Below are 22530 nucleotides of genomic sequence, written 5' to 3'. Positions count from 1 at the left end.
CCTCAAGACACAGCAGGAAAACAATATTAGAATTATATGTCTCTGGCCGGCGCCGCGGCTCACTAGGCTAATCCTCTGCCTAGCGGCGCCGGCACACCGGGTTCTAGTCCCGGTCGGGGCGCCGGATTCTGTCCCGGTTGGCCCTCTTCCAGGCCAGCTCTCTGCTGTGGCCAGGGAGTGCAGTGGAGGATGGCCCAGGTGCTTGGGCCCTGCACCCCATGGGAGACCAGGAAAAGCACCTGGATCCTGGCTCCTGCCATCGGATCAGCGCAGTGCGCCGGCCGCGGCGGCCATTGGAGGGTGAACCAACGGCAAAGGAAGACCTTTCTCTCTGTCTCTCTCTCTCACTGTCTACTCTGCCTGTAAAAAAAAAAAAAAAAAAAAAAAAAAAAGAATTATATGTCTCTGTTTGTAAATTATGCTTGTAACTTGAGAATTTCATAAGGAGTAGCTATGAATTTCCCATAAAATTTAAACCTTATTAATCTGGAGAATATTTAAGAATTTGGTAATAAAAACCAAGTGTGGGCATATTTAGCATCAAGGTCTTCAAAGACAACTTTGACTAGTTAATTTTTTTATCAGTATTTGTTTCAACAGTACATATTCATGGGTGCTTCTGACCCAGTAATTCTCACATAAAAAATAATTTAATTATATCAGTATTTTGATTGTTGAACTTTAAAGTGCCTCCTACATCTTTTTCTTATAAATTCTAAACACATTCCTTAGAAATTGATTATATTATTAGCAGTATGTGATGATGAATTAATCTTCAATGTACTTTGTGATAATTCCAACTTAAATGAGAATATTAATTTAAAAGGAATTATATTGTATTAATCTGTATGAAGTCTTCCTCTCCTCTGTGTACAGAAGAGGAACTAGTAAAATGGTTCCAAAATTAAAAAGTAATTCTAGTGTGTATGGTATTTAACAAAATGCCCTATGGAAATTTATCTTGTTTGCCGCATTATTTTCACTTGTACAGATAGAAAACATACCAGTATATTACTGTTAGATTTAGGCAAATACTAGTTCTTTGCAAGTCCTGATGTCCAGCTTAAGCCATAAATCCAAGACAAATTAGATTGTATAAAAGCAAAGCACATGGTATATTTAACAACATTTAAAAAAAAAACACATATAGTTTATGACTGCTTTAATACTGCAATAGCATAGTTATTTAACACCATATTAATGGTAAAATATTTTTGTTTTGTTTACATATAATTTTCCATTAGAATAATGATATTAAATATCATACATATTTAATTAAATTATTTTTAAAAGTATCACCTGAATGCAAAGGATGATACAATTAAGCGAGCAATGTTCTTTATCCTGCTGCTGCAAAAAGAAGGAAATACGCAATCAATCACAGATTTCCATTAAAATACATTATGATTTTAATTCAGGAAGGCACTTCACAATTTTACAAGAAAAATTTTCAGAAGTTGTAAAACAAAGTCCATTTTGCTAATAACTGAAATGTGTTTAGCTTTATGCAACATCAGGTTTTGTGTGTGAGTAGAACACTAAGCTGTGGATATTTAGTAACATTCCCCTTAGGTATAAAGCCCTGACTCTAACTAAATGGTAATAATAAATGTAGGGACATAAACTAATGTACATAGTATGGACAAGAAGAGAGTGGTAAGGTAGAACTGTTTTTCTCACATCAACTCTTACATGAATGAGCTAGGACATCATGGGCAGGTCACCAGATTCAGGATAGACCTCAGGATCCACAGCAGTAAGAGATTTCAGGGATGGGCATCAGGAATAAATGGTATTCTTATCCTATAATGTTCATTTGTTGCTACTGGATTCCCAGTGAACAGATAATCATTAATGAGAGCTACAGTTGGTGTTGCAAATGTACTTTGGAGGTAAGGAAGTTAGGCACATATTTCCAAGGAAAAATGTCCTAAAGACTGAGCGCCTTCCATTCATGACAGGAACAAAAGCCTGGTTGATGTAGTCTCTAGTGATGCTTCATTTTACCACATGGCTACAGACAAGGTAACTACTGGGGACCGATTTCCTACCCTGCTGAAACCTCCAATGCAAGACTCAAATTCCATCCCAAGTGGAATCAATCACAACACAGCTCTGACAGCCTGTGCCCAAAACTAGAGAATGGAGCGAACAGATACTGAGCAGAACTTAGGACATGGATGAATGTTGTTAGGTTAACCTTAAATATAAGAAAGCTCCAATACTTTTAATATCCCCTTAATCTACCTGCACCCACCTTTTCCACTCAAGCTTAAGGAGCTAAGACTTAGGTAGATGGGCAACTGATTGATTAATGAAGTAAAATTTACCTTGAGGTAGGCATCCTCTTATTACAAGCCCTTTCTGACTCCTGCAGTGCACTGGATCTCCAGGAAGCAAAGAATTGTTACAACCCTGAAATTGCTTAACAGTGTGGCCACAGAGAACCATGCTTGACAGAAACATGGAGGCACAAAGGAGTAGCTTGGAATGACACTAGCCTCTCTATTCTTTTTCTGCATCTTTTCAAAACTATCCAGAGTAAATATACAATTCAGACTATTTTGTTCTTATCAAAATATGCAATTTAAGTGCAGCTTCAAACAGTGTTGGAGGGAATGCAAATCGGATGCAAAATATGATGAATATTCCTCAGGAAACTAAAAATAGACCTGACATATGATCTTGCTATCACACCCCTGGAAATATATGCAAGGCAAATGAAATCAGTATATGAAAGAGGTAGCTGGACTCCCATGTTTATAGCAGCTCAATAATTGACAATAGCAAAAACATGGAAGCAACTCAGATATCCATCAAATGGTGACAGATAATGAAACTGTGATATAATTATATTTTAGTAAAATGTTTAGAAAAAGAAAATGTGGCACATATGCCTAATGGAATATCACACAGTCATAACAAAGAATGAAATCCAGACATTTGGAACAAGTGGATAGAACTGGAGATCATTAGATTATGTGAAATAAAGCAGACCAAGAAAAACAAATATCACATATTTTCTCTTATTTGTGGAAGTTAATATACAGGGAGAGTATAAAAATTGTGTGGCTATCATCATTTGACATATAGTTATAAATATTGCTTCTCTCATTCATACCATGTACATGACACTGTCTCCTTCTTTCTTCATATGTTGATCATGATCATAAATACCTGACTTTGTCATATTAATCTGTTTTCAAGAAAAAATAGTAGGAGCTGGGCTTTGGCACAGCAGGTTAAAGTCCCTGCCTGTAGCACTAGGATCTCATATGGGGGCCAGTTAAAGGCCTGACTGCTTGAATTCTGATCTGGCTCACTGCCAATGTGCCTAGGATAGCAGCTGAGGATGCCTGCAACCACCTGGAAAACCCAGAGGAAGCTCCGGGCTCCTAGCTTCAGATCTCCTCAATGCTGGCCGATGTGATCATTTGGGAAGTGAACTAGTGAATGAAAGGCCTCTCTCTCTGTTTCTACCTCTCTCTGTGACTCTGTCTTTGAAAGAAATAAAATAAAACTTTTAAAAGAAGAACAAATAGTATATATGTGTGTGTGCATAATCTCCACATATGAAATGAATGTGGCAAAAGGTTAACAATAAATTTTCAAGCTGAAAAATAATAAACTTATAAAATAGAAAGGTACCTACAGATAAAAGGAGACTTTAGAAAAATGTCAAAGACATGCTGTATTGTCACTGATGCTGCTGACAATGAAATTATCAAATCTCCATCTCTCTGGGTATGTATGTGTGAGTGTGTGTGTGTGTGTGTGTCTACTTACATGTGTATTGGTTTACATATACAAATATAGTTGTTTATAGAGAGCTCACGTTTCATCGACGCCTTCATCAACAGATATTGCTGTTGACTCACTTAAGGTGGTGCTGGAGGATTAAAAATGTGTATATCAGATACAACATAATTTCCTAGATTTTATCTTAGTTCAATTAGTTACAGTTACTCATTAACTTATAAACTGGTTTATCTTTAAAAAATTTTCAAAAAGTTTAACTGTAGACAGGTCAAAAAGTTAACTACTACAGATTTAAGTATAGTTGTTTACAGTTGAACCTAACCACAATTTGTAACAGTATTTATTTCAAAATTCACCCTGAGTTTGCAGGTACCTATTTCTCTTGCTCCATCCAATTTCATGATTCTCAAGTACAGTCACCATCTCAATCTCCATGATCATAACATCTCTACAGCCCCTCAGGTAAGGTCAAGCAGACCTGAAGTGGCAGCTCCTTTTAACATGATGGTGTGTTTGTGGGTAGGCACCAGCCTCACATGGTGGCACAGCTCTGGAGAGTGAAGGATACATCCAGGATGCATTAGCTTTATTCTTTTCTGCTGAGGGCACCTCAGCTGCTGTCATTGCCACTTCCTTGTTCCATCCCGATGGCTTTCTCTGCAGCCTTGGCCTGCTCTAGTAAAGTGTCATACTTTCTGATACTTTCCTAAAGGTTTTGGCTGCTACAAACTAAGGGTGAAGTAAGCAGTAACAAGAGAAGTAGGTGAAGTAAGAAGCAAGAACAAGAGAAGTAGGTGAAGTAAGAAGCAAGAAGACTCCCTTCTCAAACTATCATTATTGTTTTTATATGAAGATTAAAAACAAAGAGTATTACATACATAAGCTTCCCATGAAAAGAACATTAGGAATGGCATGGAAGGAACTCTGTATTCCCATGGATGCTCCTGACAGTGACTATCCCAAATTCTCTCTCTCTCTCTCTCTCTCTCTCTCTCTCACACACACACACACACACACACACCCCAGTTCATTTATATCTTATTACCTTGTGCATTCACTTGGGGATGTTTTCAAGTCTGACTGGACAGTACTAGAGGATTAAAAAGGTACATAGTAAGATGCCATGTGACTTGCGTAATTTGCTGTTTTACTTAAAAATGGTTACAATAACCCTTCAACTTATAAACTGGCTGACCCTTAAAAACTTCATATATAAATTAATTATTTGGAATAGAATATACCATGTTCCTTAAAAATGATAATTTATATCACTGTATTAAGTACTTTAGTCCTGTCAAAAATGTAATGGTTCAGTATTAAAGTGCAGTTTCTTACTACTGAATCTGAAGCAATGTGTAAAAACCTTCTGTGATGGAATTTATTTGAAATTCAACTTTAGGATGCTTATTGCACCTAAAGCCCTGCTTCCTAAGCCCCTCCTTCACTCCTTACTTTAATTCATCAGGGTGATCTTGCTTCCCTTTAGACAGGGTCTAGTAGCTGGTAGCATGAGTCAGGGTTCCCTCCAATATGCTGTTATTTTTAGCTTCAGGGTACCTGCCTTACTAGGATGAGGGACACATCCAGGCTCCATTACCACCTCCCCTTTCTGCTGAAGATTTATCTGCTCCCTCCCCTTTTCTCCAAATATGACCTTTTCCTACTTTCAGCCAGTCCAATAAGTTCTCACACAGAGGATTCTGAAGATATCCTGATAGTTTGGCCAGTGATGCCCAGGGTATGAATAACATAGGGAAGAGGAAGCATTCATCTTGTAACATTATTCTCTCCTATCCAATCCACCCCAAAAGAAAGGTGCCTACATAGGCTACAGAGAGACTAGTCAGAAACACTGTCAAACTATGAGAAACAGTGATTTGATCAGCTCTTGTCCTGACTGTTGATGTACAATGTAATACTTTATCCATTTTAGTATTTTTTTTTATCTAGTACTATTGGTTGAACTCTGTGATTAACACACAATTATTCTTAGGTGTTTAAATTTTAACTGAAAAGTGATCCCTGTTAGGAATTTGGAAAACATTATGCTGAGTGAAATAAGCCAGTCCCAAAGGGACAAATATCATATGTTCTCCCTGATAGGTGACAACTAACTGAGCACCAAAAAGGTGCTCATTTCACCTGTTAAAGTGAAATGAACACTGTGAGAAATTGTGACTTGATCAGCCCTTGCCCTGACTGTTGATGAACAACTTAATATGTTGTCCCTCTTAGTATTTTTTTGTTTATTCTACTTAATACTTTTGGTTGAATACTGTAATCAATACACAGTTATTCTCAAGTGTTGAAACTTAACTGAAAAGTGATCGCTGTAAAATATAAGAGTGGGAATAAGAGAGGGAAGAGATGTGCAATTCGGGACATGCTCAAGCTGACTTGCCCCAAACGGTAGAGTTAGAAACATACCAGGGGATTCCAATTCAATCCCATCAAGGTGGCATGTACCAGTGCCATCTCACTAGTCCCAGTGATCAATTTCTGTTCACAATTGATCATAATGATAGGACTTAGAGCCAAAGGGAGCACATAAACAAGACTAGTGTCTGCAAATACTAGCTGATAGAAAAAAAAAAAAAAAGGAAGAGAACGATCCAACATGGGAAGCGGGATACACAGCAGACCCATAGAATGGCAGATGTCCTAAATAGCACTCTGGCCTCAGAATCAGCCCTTAAGGCACGTGGATCTGGCTGAAAAGCCCATGAAAGCATTACAGGCATGGAAAGCCAAAATACTCTGGCAAAAAAAAAAAAAAAAAAAAAAAAAAAAAAAAAAAAAAACCTAAATGAAAGATCTCCGCGAGTGAGATCCCAGTGGAAAGAACAGGTCATCAAAGAAGGAGGTACCTTTCTCTGAAGGGAGGAGAGAACTTCCACTTTGACTACGACCTTGTCTAAAAATGATCAGAGTCGGTGAACTCAAAAGGCTTCCATAGCATTGGCAACTCATGACAAGAGCCTAGGGAGATTACTGATGCCATAAACAAGAGTGTCAATTTGTTAAGTCAACAACAGGAGTCACTGTGCACTTACTCCTCATGTAGGATCTCTATCGTTAATGTGCTGTACATTGTGATTTAATGCTATAACCAGTACTCAAACAGTATTTTTCACTTTGTGTTTCTATGTGGGTGCAAACTGTTGAAATCTTTACTTAATATATGCTAAACTGATCTTCTGTATATAAAGAGAAATGAAAATGAATCTTGATGTGAATGGAAGGGGAGAGGGAGCGGGAAAGGGGAAGATTGTGGGTGGGAGGGAAGTTGGGGGGGGGGAAGCCATTGTAATCCATAAGCTGTACTTTGGAAATTTATATTCATTAAATAAAAGTTAAAAAAAAAGAAACACTGTCAAGGATGCTATATACCATATACTTTTCTGACTATGAACTTCCCAAATCTCCATCTCTTTCATTATCTATGTATAGATATGAATGCTTGCATATACGTATAAATGTATATATTTATATGTTTATGTATGTTTATATATTTTTATTATATATATATCACTTCACTTTAGCTCTATAACCATGTAGTGTTTCATGTTCATATATATAAAGTCCTGTTGGATTTTAACACATATAGTCAGAACTCTTTATGACTTTCTAGGTTTAACTTTTGGTCTTAAAGGTTTATATATTTTGTGTATTTTTTCCAAAAATCAGTTTTTCTTTTTGTTGATCTTTTGTATTTTCCTTTTTTTAAGATTTTATTTATTTATTTAACAGGCAGAGTTACAGACAGTGTGAGAGAGACAGAGAGAAAGGTCTTCCTTCCATTGGTTCACTCTCCAAGTGACTGCTACAGCCAGAGCTGTGCCAATCCAAAGCCAGGAGTCAGGTGCTTCTTCCCAGTCTCCCATGCAGGTGCAGGGGCCCAATACTTGGACCATCCTCCACTGCTTTCCCAGGCCAAACTAGAGAGCTGGACTGGAAGAGGAGCAACCGGGACTAGAACTGGCACCCCTATGGGATGCCAGCATCGCAGGTGGAGGATTAACCTAGTGCTCCATGGCGCCGGCCCCATCTTTTCTTTAGTTTCCATATCATTTTTTTTTTTTTTTGCACTTCACTTATTTCTGCTCTGAACCTTAATATTTCTTGGCTCCTTTTAATTTGGGATTTGGTTTGCTCTTATTTTTCTAAGTCCTTAAGATTTCACATTAGATTCTTTATTTGATATCCTTCTTTTTTGAAATATAAGCATTTAAGCACTGATGCCAGATGAAAAGATGGTAGACATGCAACCAGCCATAACATGTTTTCAGAGCACTCGAGAGGTGACTTTTCCAGGGATGTTAGCTTTTTGTTCCTCTTTTTTGCTTAAGGTTCCTTTGCTCCCTCTTCACTACTCTTTGTTCCAAATAATACTGAGTGCCCCAACCCCCTATGCTTGGCCCACTTTACTAAAATCTCATACACAAAACATTTGAGTTTCCTAAGTGTTTTCCTGTGACTAATGGTGATAATACACTAACAGGAAGAAGCATCTTCCATGATCTATTTTTCTTTTATCCAGTACAATCTTTGAAAGATGGAAATTTACCTACAGATGGTCTAGTGTGAAGGTCTCACTCTCCATTGCTGTGGCTTCTCCTGACTGTGAAGTTCCTATATCTCTTTTTTTAAAGATTTATTTATTTATTTGAAAGTCACAGTTACACAGAGAGAGGAGAGGCAGAAAGAGAAAGGTCCTCCATCCAATGGTTCACTCCCCAGATGGCTGCAACAGCCAGAGCTGTGCCAATCTGAAGCCAGGAGCCAAGAGCCTCTTCCTAGTCTCTCACTTGGGTGCAGGGCCCAAGGACTCAGGCAACCCTCTACTGCTATCCCAGGCCATAGCAGAGAGCTGGACAGGAAGTGGAGCAGCTGGGTCTCGAACTGGCACCCATATGGGATGCCAGCGCTCAGGCCAGGACGTTAACCCACTGCACTGCAGTACCATCCCCAGTTCCTATATCTCAATCTCCACCTATCTGTGTGTATGTGTGAGTCCATAATCAATGGATGTGTGTGTGTGTGTGAGATAGAGTGTGTATGTATGTAGAAGTTATATATCTTATCCATCTATTTGTATTTATTTTTTCTCAGAAACCTTTTATTTAAGAAATACTAACCATATATTTCATAATTACAGCTTCATAGATAAGGTAATTCTTCCCACTGTACCCACCCTCCTACCCAGTCTCCCACCCCTCTTTCTCCTCCCTTATTTTTTTAACTAAAATCTATTCAATTAGCTTTACACACATATGATTAACTCTATGTTAAGAGTTCAACAAATAGTTGAAAAAACCTGTTCCTTCTGTAATTATTTGTTAATGTATCTTTATGTATTCATTTATGTCTCACATTTCATTGATAACTTCACCAAAAGGTGCTGGTCCACGTGAAGGAGAGCTAAAGAATTTAAAATACATATAATCAGATGCCACTTAACTTCCTAGGCTTAACTTTTTGGCTCAAATTAGATATAATTTATATACAATTCATAATTCTTCTGCTTATTGCAGGAGAAGAGTCAATATACGGAATCAAACTAAATATCTATCAATAAATAAATAAAGTAAATGTGGTATATAGATATATACACAAAAGATGGCTACTTAGCATTTAAAAATATAAATCTTGTCATTTGCAATGACATTAATGGAACTAGAAATATATTAAATGAAAAAGCTGGTCCATAAAGACAAATACAGTAAAACCTCATTAATACATAGAATCTAAAGACGTCTAGTTCATAGAGGTAAAGAGTAGAATAGTGCTTATCTGAGAACTGAGAAGGTAGGTGGGAATGGGGAAGAGTATCTCAGCAAGTTAAAAGTTACAGTCAGAGGGTGTGGTATTATGGCACAGTGAGGTTAAGCCGCTGCTTGTGACACCCACGTGGCATATTGGAGCACAGTTGAGTCCAAGCTACTTGACGTCCAATCCAGCTTCCTGCTAATGTGCATATGAAAGCAACGTAAGATGACTGAAGTGTTTGGGCTCCTGCCACCTATGTAGGAGTGAAAGGGTTCCTGGATTTTTACCTCAACCTGGCCCAGACCTGGCTTTTGTGGACGTTTGGAGAGTAAACATGGATGGAAGATTTTCTCTCTCTCTCTCTCTCTCTCTCTCACTTTCTCTCTCTCTCTGTCTGTCTCTCTCTGTCTCTGTCATGCTCTTCATATGAATAAATAAATCATTTTTTAAAAAGATTACAATTATCAGGAATAAGTATTTTGGGTTTTTTTGGTTTTTTTTTTTTTTGACAGGCAAAGTTAGTGAGAGAGAGAGACAGAGAGAAAGGTCTTCCTTCCATTGGTCACCCCATAAATGGCTGCCACTGCCAGCGCACTGCGCCGATCTGAAGCCAGGAAGCAGATGCTTCCTCCAGGTCTCCCATGTGGATGCAAGGCCCAAGCACTTGGGCCATCCTCCACTGCCTTCCTGGGCCTCAGCAGAGAGCTAGACTGGAAGAGGAGCAACTGGGACAGAACCGGTGCCCCAACTAGGGCTAGAACCCAGGAATAAGCTTTAATATTCTATTGCAAGTAGGCTTATTACTGTCAATGATAATACATCATATATTTCAAGATAGTTAGAGGAGAGAACTTTAAATGGTTCAGCATAAGGAAATAATATGTATATTAATGAATGTTATTGGCTCTGATGTGCTGATTATATGAAATATAATGCATTGAAGCATCGTATTGTACCCTGTGAATCTATACAATTTAAAAATGTGTTAAAGGCCTTCATTGTGGCATAATATGTTCAGCCATCATCTGCAACACTAGCAACACATACAAGTACTGGTTCTCCCTCTCTTTCTGTAATTCTTTTCAACTAACTAAATAAATTTTTTAATTTAAAAATATAAAAATATATAAGCATTTAAAATGCATTTGTATTTCTGAGGGAGGGAAGGAGAGAAAGAGAGAGAGAGAGAGAGAGAGATCGTTCATTTGCTTGTTTAATCCTCACACGTTTGCAACAGCCAAGGTTGGGACCCGCTAAACCCAGAAGCTCAGAACTTATTCTAGTTCTCTCACATGGGCTGTGGGGACTTAAATACTTGAGCCATCACCTGCTGCCACTCAGGGTATACATTAGCAGGAAGCTAGAATTGGGAGCAGAGTAAGGACTGAAGCCCAAGCACCTTGATTTGGGATGCAAGCATCTCAATCAGCATCCTAACTGCTCCACCAATTGTCAGTCTCTGTGCATTAAAAAAATACTCTACTTGTCATAGAAGCTCCTGAAAGTGAGACTCGGAAATCTCAGTCTCCCTGTGTCATTGCCTTATGTTTTTTAGTGTGTGAGTATATGTGCATGTGTCTTTGTGTATATGGGTAAATACATCTACTCACATTTCATTGGTTACTCTGTCATGGGTTACTTTTGTTGCTTCACTCAGATTTGGGATAAAGGATTAAAATGGTACATGTTTCTTTTTGGGTCTATGAGATTTGATCTAATGTATCTTTTTTATTTTTATTTTTATTTTATTTTTTGACAGGCAGAGTGGACAGTGAGAGAGAGAGAGACAGAGAGAAAGGTCTTCCTTTTGCCGTTGGTTCACCCTCCAATGGCCGCCCCAGCCCCTCGCACTGTGGCCGGCGCACTGCGCTGATCCGATGGCAGGAGCCAGGTACTTATCCTGGTCTCCCATGGGGTGCAGGGCCCAAGCACTTGGGCCATCCTCCACTGCACTCCCTGGCCACAGCAGTGAGCTGGCCTGGAAGAGGGACAACCGGGACAGAATCCAGCGCCCCGACCGGGACTAGAACCCGGTGTGCCGACGCCGCAAGGCGGAGGATTAGCCTAGTGAGCCGCGGCGCCGGCCCTAATGTTTCTTTAAATATTCATGTGCATATCACCAATTTGGATTGGCATGTCAGTTCTAAAATTAGATTGAGTTTTTATAGAACAGTACTGAATATCCTAGATTTGTGAAATAGTAATACATCCAGACTAAGTAACTAGACCTTTTACATTTTTTAAAATTTATTTTCATTTCATTTGAAAGGCAGAGAGAATGTGAACTTCCATCCACTGGTTCACTTGCCCAAAAGGCCACAATAGCCAGAGCTGGACCAGGCTGAAGCCAGGAGCCTGAAAGTCCATCTGGATTTCTCATGTGGGTTCCCGGGACTCATGTATTTGAGCCATCACCTGCCACCTCTCAGGGTGCAGATTTTCAGGAAGCTGGGTTGGAAATAGAGGGGCTCTGACTCTAACTAGGCACTCCAATATGCAATGTGAGCTCCCCACTATGAGATGAGAGTGTCTCAATTGACAAATGCCCACCTCATGTAAGTAGGTCTTCATGCTAAAATATAATCCTCATTTGCTATGAAACCTGCTTGAAGTTTAATTTCTGTTTTTAGGTCCCTATACTTTTGCTCCTTCAAATTTCTTGATTCTCCATTCCCTCCATTACATCTTTAATTTCACCTATCATGGTTGTATTTCTTGCCCAACGGATAGGTTTGAGAAGCTGCAGCCCTGAAGCAGGGACTCTATCCAGTGTGAGGATGTGTGTGGGTTTGGAGCATCAGCTTTGTATGGAGGCAGAGCTGTAGAGGAGAAGGGATAGACCAGCATCTCATTAGCTGAGGATTCCTCTGCTTTCTGCTCACTGCTACCTCCACCTTGCTTCAAACAGGATTCGCTCCTTCCTTTCACTCCAGTACAGTCTCTGCCTGGTAACCAAAGGTAATAAACAGTAGGAATAAGAAGTTCCCCTCTGTAAGTTGTTCTTTTTTCTACCTTAATCCCAAAGACAAAAATATTCCACACTGAAGCTTACCATGAGAGGAGGGTAGAAGCGACCCTATTACAAGGAAACCCCATTACATGGATGCTCCTGACAATGAATAATCAAAATCCCAGATTTCTGTGTGCTCTGTGTGAATGCATGATTTGCATGCATGTATGTATGTCTATAGAAAGACAGAAACAGAGAAAGGCAGACAGACAGACAGACATAAATGTTTATTTATTCATTTATATCTTACATTGCTTTGGTTTTTCTCCCTGAGGATTCTGACTCATACAGGACATTGCTAAAGGATTAAAAAGGTACACAGTGAGATACCATATAACATCTTAGACTTACTTTTTAAGCTTAAAATATTTACAGTTACTTTTTAATTTATCAACTAGTTGTCCCCTGAACAAGTCACCTGTAAATCAGTTATTAGTTCTTCCCTCCATCACCTCTCCTTACTTTCACCCATCAACAGTTGTTTTTCTTCCTGTGAGGTATAATCAAGTATCGGCGTGCCTGGGATCAGAGTTCCATCCAATGTAATGGTGAGTTTGGATTTTGGCACCAGCCTTAGATGGTTGCAGAGATTCGGAGGGTGAGGACTCCCCCAGGTTCCATTAGTTCTGTTCTTTTATGCTGAGGGCTCTGCTGCTTGCTGTCCACTGCTACCTCCAACTTATTTCAAAAAGTAGTCTCTCTTCTCTTCACCAAATCTGATAGCATCTCATACACAAGGACTCTGACAGTTTCCCAAGAGGTTGGCTGCAACTAAGAATGATAAATATGCCAACAAAGAGAAGCACCCTCTTATGACAGATTCCTCTTTAACCAACTCAACCTAAGAAACACTGGAAAGCTACCAACAAATGTTACAGTGAAAAAATTTCAAGAGTATCAAGAGGTACCCTGTATTGCCAAGGAGGCACCTAAGAGTAATTTCACAAATGTTTATCTTTTTTTTGTTCACCTTTTCTATAGTGTGTTTTTGTATATGTGGGTTTCCAGAAGGATGTGTGGATACATATTTATTTTTCTGTGTGTGTGTGTTTTGTGTTTATGTGTGAGCTAAGGGATTTTAAGAGTATATAGTTGAAAATAAATTAATTAATTAAAAAAGAAAAATTTAAAAGAAAAAAGAGTATGCAGTTGAACCTGAGGTGTAATTCTAAATTTATTTTTATTTGGTCAGAAACCTATTATTACTCTACATAAACTGGTTGATCCTTAAATTTCATGTGTACATCACGGTTTGAACTCAGCCTGTCATTTTTGTTAGAAAGAGGCTTTCTATGACGGTAATCAGTACCTTAGTCCTGAAAATATCTGCTTCAAGATTTATGTAAAGCTCTTTTTTATTACTCTAGTCCCAGTGAGGGTCAGCCTTTTGTGGTAGAATTTATTTCAAATTCCACTTCACTTTGAGGCACTATCATCTCACCAAATTTCTGATTCTCAAATCCCTCCATTGCCTCCCTACTTTCAAATCTGTGTCTTTCTTATCCGTGAGATATGGACATGGTAAAGTAACTCTAGGCCTAAGTCAAAATCATAATGCGTTTCAGAATGGGTTTGGGTCACCAGTCCCACGTGGTAGAAGACTTTCCTGCAGGATTCACTGTTACTAAGAATGACAAATATACAGACTGCAAGAATCATGCCACTCACAACTGTCCTCTCGTCCAGTGTGATCTAAAAAAATAGAAAATTCACTACATTTCTGACAGTGAGAACATTTAGATGATGCCAAAGTTATCATCAGTTGTCAAGGATACTCCCAAGAGTAGACTTACAAATTTCAACCTAATTTTCCTTTTTGTGGTCTTATTTGTGTGTGTTTTGAAAGAAATACATTTGTGTATAAACATACATAGGGTACTGCTAATCGTTAGTTTTTCAGAAAACAGAATTAAAATTAACTATGAATTTTGGAAATGCATTCATAGTTTTATAATAATATTCATATTCTAAAAACTTTCAAAGATCTCTCTCTGCTTGAATTTCAGCATAAGCTTTGATTTTAATTCCATTTTCATGAAATTTCTGAAGTTCTCTCCTATATCTAGTCATGAATGTGCATACATGGGCTTGGTATTACATATATATATCTTTTAACATTTATTTATAACTCACATGGTATTGGGTACCTCCTCATGAGTGTCTGATGCCAATTCTTCTGTATTTAGTCTAAAGGATTGAAAAGTAAATAGTGATATACCATAGGTTATGAGATCTTATCTTTTTGTGTCAACTAATTACATTCCTTCTAAAAACTGATATACATACATATATCACTGTTTTTGAATTGGCTTTTTAAAAATTAGAAATGAAGTTCTTTGTGGTGAAAATGAATATATTAGGCTTGTGAAGGCTGTAATATACAGATTTAAGAACCTATTAACACCAACTTGTAAGAGTCTTTTGAAGGGGCATTTATTTCAATCTCAACTACGTTTTATCGGTATACATCTCACTTACCATGTCTAGATTCCTCTCTCTTATATCCCTCTTTCCGCTCTTTATTTTCACCAATCATAGTTGTCTTCCTTGAGTATCAAATAGAATCAAGTGACTATGCATTTGGAGTGTAAAAGATTTTTGCCATGCTCCTCACTACAAAGTTCCCAAATCTCAATCTCCTCCCTTTCTCCATGTGGATATGTGAGTATCAGTGTTTGTCTGAATATATATATGTGTGTGTGTGTGTGTTTGTGTGCACACACACACATGTGTTTATATACATATATTGCACCTATTTTATATATAATTAACATATATTATTTTTCACTTGTGTGTATTTATACATATACCTTATTGTTATATTTATATCTTACATTTCACTGATAGCTCCTTCCCAGGAAGTTGACGTGAATTCATATACCGTGGTGCTAAAGAATATAAAATTCAAGTAGTTAGATACCAATGTGACTTCCTGGACTTCACTTTCAGTTCAAACTGCTGTATAATTTGTATACTAGTTGACATCAATTTACATTTAAGTTGGTTATTTGGAAACTTACATATCACTCTTCCAAGGAAATGAACATTATTTGTTTATAATGAGTATCATTAAATGACTCAAGATTCTTGTTCAGGACTGGTGCTGTATTGTAGTGGGTTAAGTTACCACCTGCAGTGCCAGCATCTCATATGTGTGCCAGTTCGAGTCTCAACTGCTCCACTTCCAATCTAGCTCTCCACTAATGTGCCTGGGAAAGCAGCATAAAAGGTGGACCAAGTCCATGATGGAAACCCAGATGAAGCTCCAGGTTCCTGGCTTTGGACCTGCCCAGCTCTGGCCCATTGTGGCCATTTGGAGAGTGAACTTTCTTTCCCTCCCTCTCTCTCCACACTCTATCTTTCATATAAATATAATAAATTGGGGCCAGCACTGTGGTGTTGTGGGCTAAACCTCTGCCTGTGGTGCTGGCATCCCATATGGGCATCAGTTCTTGTCCTTCTTGCTCTACATCTGATCCAGCTCTCTGCTATGGATTGGGAGAGCAGCAGAAATTGGCATAAGTGCTTTGGACCCTACATTTGCATGGGACACCTGGAAGAAACTCTTAGCTCCTGGTTTCACATTGGCTCAGTTCAGGCCATTGCATTCATTTGGGGAATGGACCAACAGATGGAAGACTTTTCTCGCTGTCTCCCCCTCTCTCTGTGTGTAACTCTACCTCTCAAATAAATTAATAAATAATTTAATATTTTTGAAAAATAAAAATGAGTAAATAAAATAAATCATATTTTTTATAAAAAGATTCCTGTTCAATTTGTTAGTGTTGAAACTAACAGAGCTCTGGAGAGTGAGGGACTCTTCCAGGATTGTTAGCTCTACTTTTGGTCCCTCCTGCCCGAAAAATTTCTCTGCTCCCTGTCCACTGCTACCTTCTTCTGGCACCAAAAAGGATTCTTTCCTCCTTCTGTCCAATCCAGAAAGTTCTTTTTTTAATATGATTTTTTTAAGATTTATTTATTTGAAAGTCAGAGTTACATACAGAGAGAAGGAAAGGCAGAGAGAGAGAGGGGGAGTGAGAGAGAGAGAGAGAGAAGTCTTCCATCCACTGGTTCACTCCCCAGATTGCCGCAATAGTTGAGCTAGGCCAACCCAAAGCCAGGAGCCAGGAGCTTCTTCTGTGTCTCTCATCTGGGTGCAGGGGCCCAAGGACTCGGGCCATCTTCTACTGCTTCCCCAGATCATCAACAGAGAGCTGGATTGGAAGTGGAGCAATCAGGACTCAAACTGGTGCACATATGGGGATGCCGGCATTGCAGGCAGTGGCTTTATTTGCTATGCCACAGTGCCGGCCTTGCAGTAGTCTTATAAAAAATTAAATCATACTTAAAAAGTTAAATCTGGTAAGCCTTGGATGACTACTACTTAGACAAGATCCTAACAGGAATAAGGATGTGTCTTATAACATGTAGCTCCTTTATCCAACTTGACCTAAAAAAGAGTTACCTACAGATTCTCCACTGAGAAAATTAAAAAATAGTGACATATGTTGCCATTGATATCCTTGTCAGTGAATCTCAAAAACTCCACTCTTCTGTCATTCTTTCCTTTGTGTGTGTGTGTGTGTGTGTGTATGCTTGTGTGTATTGCAATATATGTGTATAATTTAATATTGTGTGTATATGTTGACAGGAGGATTTCCATACACATATGCATATATATACATATACATATACATCTTTAAGTGTTTATTTTATAACTCACGTTTCATTAGTGACTCCATCAAAGGCTACTGGCATCAGGTCATTAGAGGATGGGCTAAAGAAACATGAGAGTACATAGTCATACACAACACATAATTCTAAACTATTTTGAGGGTCACATAGTTAAAACTGTGGTACTACCCACGAACTGATTGACATTTAAATGCACTTGTATAAATCACTAATTTGAAATTGGTAGGTCTTTTTAAAAATTAGCAATAAGGGTTTATATACCAGTAATAAATATCTCAGGTCTATGAAAATAGATGTATATCCAGAGTGAAGTAACTATTATATTAATGCCAAGCTGTGAAAGTACTTTAGGGTTCCATTTCTGTCAGATTTCACTGTAAGTTACAGGAAACGTCCCTTTTACCCTACTTATATTTCTGATTCTCAAGTCCCTCACTTCCTTACTTCCATGCAACATTGTCCCTGTTGCCCATGCCATATGGTCAAGTAGCTGCAGGCCTGAGTCAGGGGCTCCCTCCTAAGCCTTACTGAGTGGGGGACACCAGCCTTATGTGGTGGCAGAGTTTGGAAGATGAGGCACAAATCCAGGTTCCATTAGCCCTGGTCACTTCTGCTGAGGGCACCAGAGTTCCCTGACAACTACTTCCTCCTCTTTCTCCAAATGGAAATCTCTCCTTCTTCAGCCCACTCTAGCAGAGAGCCACAAATGGCAAAACTGAGTTTCCTAAAGGACTGTTTGTCCCAAACTAAATAAAAGTTACAAAGATACTGACTGGAAGAGGCATGCCTTTCATGACTTCTTTTGTTACCAAATTTGACCTAAGAAAAACAAAAAGTTCTCTACAGGTATGGAAATGTTCTCAAGGACCCTCCTCACAGTAAGTTTCACAAAACTCAACTGTTTTCTTTCATTGTATTATGTTTCTACATGTGTGGTATTGATAGAAATATCTAGGTGTGTATGAGAGCAATTAAAAATGTTCATGGTGGCTGGGGCCATGGTGCAGTAGGTAAATCCTTTGCCTGTGGTGCCAGCATCCTATGTGGGGGCTGGTTTGAGTCCCGGCTGCTCCGTTTCCAATCTAGCTCCCTTGCTATGGCCTGGAAAAGCAGTAGAAGTTGGCTCAACTACTTGAGCCCCTGCAACCCCATGGGAGACTGGGGAGAAGCACATGGTTCCTGGCTTTGTATCGGCGCAGCTTCAGCCATTGCAACCATTTGGGGAGTGAACCAATGGAAGGAAGACCTTTCTCTCTCTTTGTCTCTCCCTGTCACTGTCTGTAACTCTACCTCTCAAATAATTTTTTTAAAAGTCCATGAAAATGGAATTGATCAAGTCACCGTTTCTCATAGTGTTCATTTCACTTTAACAGGTTTCCTTTTGGTGCTCAGTTAGTTGTCACCTATCAAGGAGAACAAGTGGTATTTGTCCCTTTGGGATTGGCTTATTTCACTCAGCATAATGTTTTCCAAATTCCTAACAGGGATCACTTTTCAGTTAAAATATAAACACCTAAGAATAATTGTGTGTTAATTACAGAGTTCAACCAACGGTACTAGAACAAAAAAAAAAATACTAAAATGGATAAAGTATTACATTGTGCAGCAACAGCCCACACCCTGACTGTTGATGAGCAACTTGATATGTTATCCCTCTTAGTATTTTTTTTGTTTGTTCTACTTAATACTTTTGGTTGAATACTGTAATCAATACACAATTCTTCTTAAGTGCTGAAACTTAACTGAAAAGTGATCACTGTTAAATATAAGAGTGGGAATAAGAGAGGGAAGAGATGTGCAATTCGGGACATGCTCAAGCTGACTTACCTCAAACGGTAGAGTTAGAAACATACCAGGGGATTCCAATTCAATCCCATCAAGGTGGCATGTACCAGTGCCATCTCACTAGTCCCAGTGATCAATTTCTGTTCACAATTGATCATAATGATAGGACTAAGAGCCAAAGGGATCACATAAACAAGACTAGTGTCTGCAAATGCTAGCTGATAGAATCAAAAAGGGAAGAGAATGATCCAACATGGGAAGTGAGATACACAGCAGACCCATAGAATGGCAGATGTCCTAAACAGCACTCTGGCCTCAGAACCAGCCCTTAAGGCATGCGGATCCGGCTGAAAAGCCCATGAGAGTATTTCAGGCATGGAAAGCCAAGACACTCTGAAAAAAAAAAAAAAACTAAATGAAAGATCTCCGCGAGTATGATCCCAGTGGAAAGAACGGGTCATCAAAGAAGGAGGTACCTTTCTCTGAAGGGAGGAGAGAACTTCCACTTTGACCATGGCCTTGTCTAAAAATTATCAGAGTTGGTGAACTCAGGGGGCCTCCATAGCCTTGGCAGCTCATGACAAGAGCCTAGGGTGATTACTGATGCCATAAACAAGAGTGTCAATTTGTTAAGTCAACAACAGGAGTCACTGTGCACTTACTCCTCATGTAGGATCTTTGTCCTTAGTGTGCTGTACATGGAGATTTAATGCTATAACTAGTACTCAAAAAGTACTTTACACTTTATGTTTCTGTGTGGGAGAAAACTGTTGAAATCTTTACTTAATGTATGCTAAACTGATCTTCTGTATATAAAGAGAATTGAAAATGAATCTTGATGTGAATGGAAGGGGAGAGGGAGTGGGAAAGGGGAGGGTTCCGGGTGGGAGGGACGTTATAGGGGGGAAGCCATTGTAATCCATAAGCTGTACTTTGGAAATTTATATTCATTAAATAAAAAAAGAAAATGGAATTGAATGATAAGCTTATTATAATGCAAACATTTTTAAATACAGGCATAGTTATTTCATAACTTATATTTCCATTCATTTTGGTTTTAAAAAAGATTTAGTTGAAAGGCAGAGTGATGGAGAGAGAATAGGAGTGAGCAAGACAGAGAGAAAGAGAGAAAAAGAGAGAGAGAGAGAGAGATACCTGGCCTTTACTGATTCACTCCCTAAATGGCTTCAATGACTGCGGCTGGACCAGGCCAACATCAGGAGGCAGAAACTCTATGTCAGTTTCCCTTGTGGGTAACAGGGCCCAACACTGGGTCATCAGCCACATCCTTCCCAGATATATTAACAGGAAGTTGGATTGGAAGGGGTACAGCCAAGACTGGGACAAGCATCGTAATCTGTGATGCATTAGCTGCAAGTAATATCAACCTGCTGCACTACAATGTGGGCTGCTCCATGAGTTTTTTGATGATTATTCATCCACCCACCTAAACACATACACACATACCACATATGCATATACAGATAAATATATGTAATCTGACATAAATGCAACCCTTATAGATTAGGGATTAAAAGAATAGTTAAAATTTCATTCTGGATATATTTCTGTTTTAATAGTCCTGAGATATTCATTATTGTCATATGAAGCTTCATTTTTAATTTTCAAAAATACCTACCAAGTTCAAATTAGTGATATGCACATGTGTATTTAAATATCAGTCAGTTCACACGCAGTAGCTTAATTTTAAGGATTGTATACACTTACCTGTGTCTTGGGGAATTCATGTATACATACATACATATTGAATTTGTTTTTCACTCACTTGTCCCTGATGGATTCCACATCAGTAATGGATTTTGAGTCTTCTGAGTTTGAGCTAAGGGAATATAAAGATATATATAGTCAGAAATTACACAGGATTTTATCTTACTATTTTTGCTCAAATGACAACAGTTACTTTGAATGTGAACTGGTTAATCTTCAGATGGTCATGTTATATCACTGTTTGAGCTTGGTATGTATTTTTATTAGAAATGAATCTTTATGGGGTGTGGCTGGGACTTTGGGCAGTCACTCTGGGAGGCTCCACATGCTCAGGGATCCCAGGTTCCCTGGTGAGGGACATTGCTGGGGAATCTGAGCTTACACTGAGGACTGAACAGATCCTTGGTGTGTTCCTAGTGGCAGCATGGACAAATATTATACCCACTGGGGCTAGCGTCCAGGCACCAGTCTCATTTGAGAAGAGGTGAGCTGAGGCTATGTCAACAGAGCAGAAAAAATTTCCCCTCAGATTAAAAAAAAAAAGATTTTCCATGCCCAACCTGTGTGTCACTTTAGACACTCCCTTCACCCTGGAGTACTGAACAGAGCTCGCTGACCACAGCCACCATACACCTCTAGGTATTCACTGAAAAAATAGACACTCTGCTAATACAGAGGCATAATCCAAAGATAAAAGCCACCACAGCAAAAAGACAAAGAAACCAATGAGTATCTGCAGAAATGCTGAATAATAAATGCACCAATTCAAGAAACAAGAATAAGGAAAAAAGCATGATGCCTTCCAAAAGAATACAACACTTCAATACTAGAATATGAAGGTGAAGAGATTGAAGAAATGCCAGAACTGGAATTCAAAAAATTTATTGTATGATTACTCAGAAGTAATCAGAAGCAAATGCACAAACTAATGAAATCCATACATGAAATGAATGAAAATTTCTCCCATGAAATTGAGATCTTGAAGAGAAATCAAAATGAAATCTTGGAAATGAAGAATTCAATAGAACAAACAAAAAAATGCAGTGGAAAGCCTTAACAAGAGCATATGTGAACTAGAAGAAAGAATATCCAACTTAGAAGACAAATTGAAGGAAATTATACAGTCAGACCAAAAAGAACAAGAACAAATTGGAAAACTAAAAAGCACTGTTGGAAATCTACAAGATACTATCAAGTGATCAAGCATATGGGCCCTAGGAGTTCCTGAAGGCATGAAAAGAGAAAGTATTAGAAAGCCTTTTTCATTTAATAATAGAAAACTTCCCATTTTGGAGAAAGAAAGGGACAATGAAGTAAAGGAAGCACATAGAACTCCTAATACACATGACCAGAGAAGATCCTCCCCATGACAACACATTTTAATCAAACTCTCTACAGAAAACCATAAAGAGAAGACTCTAAATTGTGCATGAGGGAAATGCCAGATTACTTTCAGAGTATTTCAAATTAGACTCACAGTAGACTTTTCATCACAAACATTACAGGCTAGGAGAGAATGGCGAGATATATTCCATCTTGAGAATAAAACTGTCAACCCAGAGTACTGTACCTGGAAAAGCTATAATTTTTGAATAAAGGTGAAATAAAGACCTTCCATAACAAACAGAAATGCAAAGAATTTGTCATCACACATCCAGCCTTGCAAAAGATGCATAAGGATGTGCTGCACACAGAAACACAGAAAAACGGTCATCCCTACAAAAGAGAAGATAAAGGCAAAAAATCCCCCAGTAAAAACACAGAGGAATCCAAAGTAAAAAAAA

General features: G+C 38.6%; 1 protein-coding gene across 1 annotated transcript in view; it reads right to left on the bottom strand.

Annotated features, from left to right (window-relative positions):
* LOC149124592 (phosphatidylinositol 3,4,5-trisphosphate 3-phosphatase TPTE2-like) overlaps positions 1–22530 on the bottom strand; it is a 42352-nt gene that overhangs the window by 17753 nt on the left and 2069 nt on the right. The window contains exons 3-6 of the mRNA XM_089303302.1: positions 20805–20858; positions 17262–17315; positions 3836–3889; positions 1300–1350 (exon numbers count right to left, since the gene is read on the bottom strand). Coding sequence (XP_089159428.1) covers positions 1300–1350; positions 3836–3889; positions 17262–17315; positions 20805–20858 — 213 coding nt within the window. The remainder of the gene's footprint in view (positions 1–1299; positions 1351–3835; positions 3890–17261; positions 17316–20804; positions 20859–22530) is intronic.

This window comes from Oryctolagus cuniculus, chromosome 9 (genome assembly GCF_051225735.1).
Source record: "Oryctolagus cuniculus isolate XC-2025 breed Fujian yellow rabbit chromosome 9, ASM5122573v1, whole genome shotgun sequence".
Classification (NCBI taxonomy): Eukaryota; Metazoa; Chordata; class Mammalia; order Lagomorpha; family Leporidae; genus Oryctolagus; species Oryctolagus cuniculus.
Note: the sequence above shows the minus strand (reverse complement) of the source record. Positions and strands in the feature narration are given on the sequence as shown.